This window comes from Cupressus sempervirens, chromosome 10 (assembly GCF_028749045.1).
Source record: "Cupressus sempervirens isolate cs-2001-9-10 chromosome 10, ASM2874904v1, whole genome shotgun sequence".
NCBI lineage: Eukaryota > Viridiplantae > Streptophyta > Pinopsida > Cupressales > Cupressaceae > Cupressus > Cupressus sempervirens.
Genome location: NC_143127.1, coordinates 845,834,692 through 845,836,324, shown reverse-complemented (window position 1 = coordinate 845,836,324; position 1,633 = coordinate 845,834,692). Strand labels below are relative to the sequence as shown.

The following is a 1,633-nucleotide window of genomic DNA, read 5'->3' as shown; positions in this document are numbered from 1 at the left end:
TGAATCCCTCAAAGTTGGTCAGTTATTGTTTCATGCTTTTGTGTAATTGTGCAAATTTTTGGGAAGCCCTGTTTGATGTGTTATAAATTTTTACCAGTTGACCAAAATACTAAAATTCCTTTTGTGTTGCATTGTAAATGGCAGAGGCTTGTTATGTTTCAAGTTTCAGCTCACAATGAATCTATTTGATCAATTTTTAAATGGGATTCCAAATGCAATTTTTATCTTTTTACTGGTGTCATGAAGTGCAGATTTGTTGGAACCATTGTTCGTGATGTCATAATTCCTGATCTGAGATAGGTGAGATCAAATGGATTGTACCACTGTGTTGTCCTCTAAAAATACTTCAAGTGTGCTAGTTTTCAAGTCATGACGAATCCATTTGCACACTTTTCCAGGTCAATTCCATTTGCAAAAAATGTTTTTTGTCAGTGTTTCCAGTTTACAAATTTCAAGTAGCCTACTTTGACTACCCACCAAATGCACCCCGTGATTCCTCATGAGCCCAAATTATAGACTTATACTCTCCTCATGACAGAAAACCGATGTCCTAGTTTTCATCTTCCCAATTGTTAGTCTGCCCAGTTTTTTAAGCCAATTCCGAACCCAATTTAGTGTTTTCTAACATGTTTATCTGTAGGTGATTTTGAGAGGTCAACTTTGACAAAAACTATCCTTTTACCCCAAATTTTTCATGAGATGAGATTTGAGGGGTAAAAATATGTGGAACAAAGAGTTAGTGTGCTAGCTTTCAGAGCTCAGTCAGGTGTTTGGATCAATTTTTAAGGCCAGTCAATGGACCTCTTGGTGCAAATTTGATAGTTTGACAAAAAGTGATAAATTAAGTTTTAAATGATTAGTCAGGGATCAAATTTAATTCTAATCAGTATGATGGGTTCAATAGATCAGTTTAACAGTTCAGTTGTTTAAAAATGAATTTTTTTTTACCCCAGCCCACTTTGGGGTCTGACTAGTCCTATTAGATTGATAGGGTACTAACCTTTCATTAGAAAAAGCTAAGTTGGGTCTAGCAGCTACATGAAGTTCTCACAGTGAAATAGATGGGAAATCAAATTTTATGTTTTCTCCATTTCAAACTAATTTCATTTCAACTTGGAGCTTTTACTCAATGGTGAAGGTAATAAATGTTGTAAAATCAGAACTTTCAAATGGGGATCTTATTCTTGCTTCTAGAGCATCACTAATAGGATTGGCATCACCTTCTTCATATCTAGTTGAGATCGTTAAAATGGAAAGGTTGTTCAAACTAAGCATAGACGATGCAGTTGGTTTTCTTGAAAATATTTCTAAAATGAGTCCAGATTCTAGTGGGCATGTCAACGTGGATAATTTTCTAGCTGTGTTGGGCATGCCGAGAACTACATTTTCAGAGCAAATATTTTGCTTCTTTAATGTAGAAACCCATCATTCAATTAATTTCAGTGAGTTCCTATATGGTTCAGTGTCAATCTTGAAACAACAAAGATTTCCTCCTGTTTGTGAGTTTGCATTTAAATGTTGTGACATAAATGACAACAACTTTCTTTTGAAGGAACAGGTGGGATTAATATTTGAACTAGTCTTCCCATGTATTTTATATAACACTATATATCAAATTTTTAAACTTTTTTGA

The 1,633-nt window shown here is 34.4% G+C and overlaps 1 protein-coding gene across 1 annotated transcript; it reads left to right on the top strand.

Moving 5' to 3' along the window:
- The first annotated feature begins 1,078 nt into the window (after window positions 1-1,078).
- Window positions 1,079-1,633, top strand: LOC149536641 (lysophospholipid acyltransferase LPEAT2-like). The gene has a single exon (XM_089806322.1). It carries the CDS (start codon window positions 1,079-1,081, stop codon window positions 1,631-1,633), a length of 555 nt encoding a protein of 184 aa, XP_089662448.1.

Bases quoted from the DNA above. Each gene is read 5' to 3' on its own strand.
- LOC149536641 (XM_089806322.1), top strand. From the start codon at position 1,079: ATGTTTTCTCCATTTCAAACTAATTTCATTTCAACTTGGAGCTTTTAC.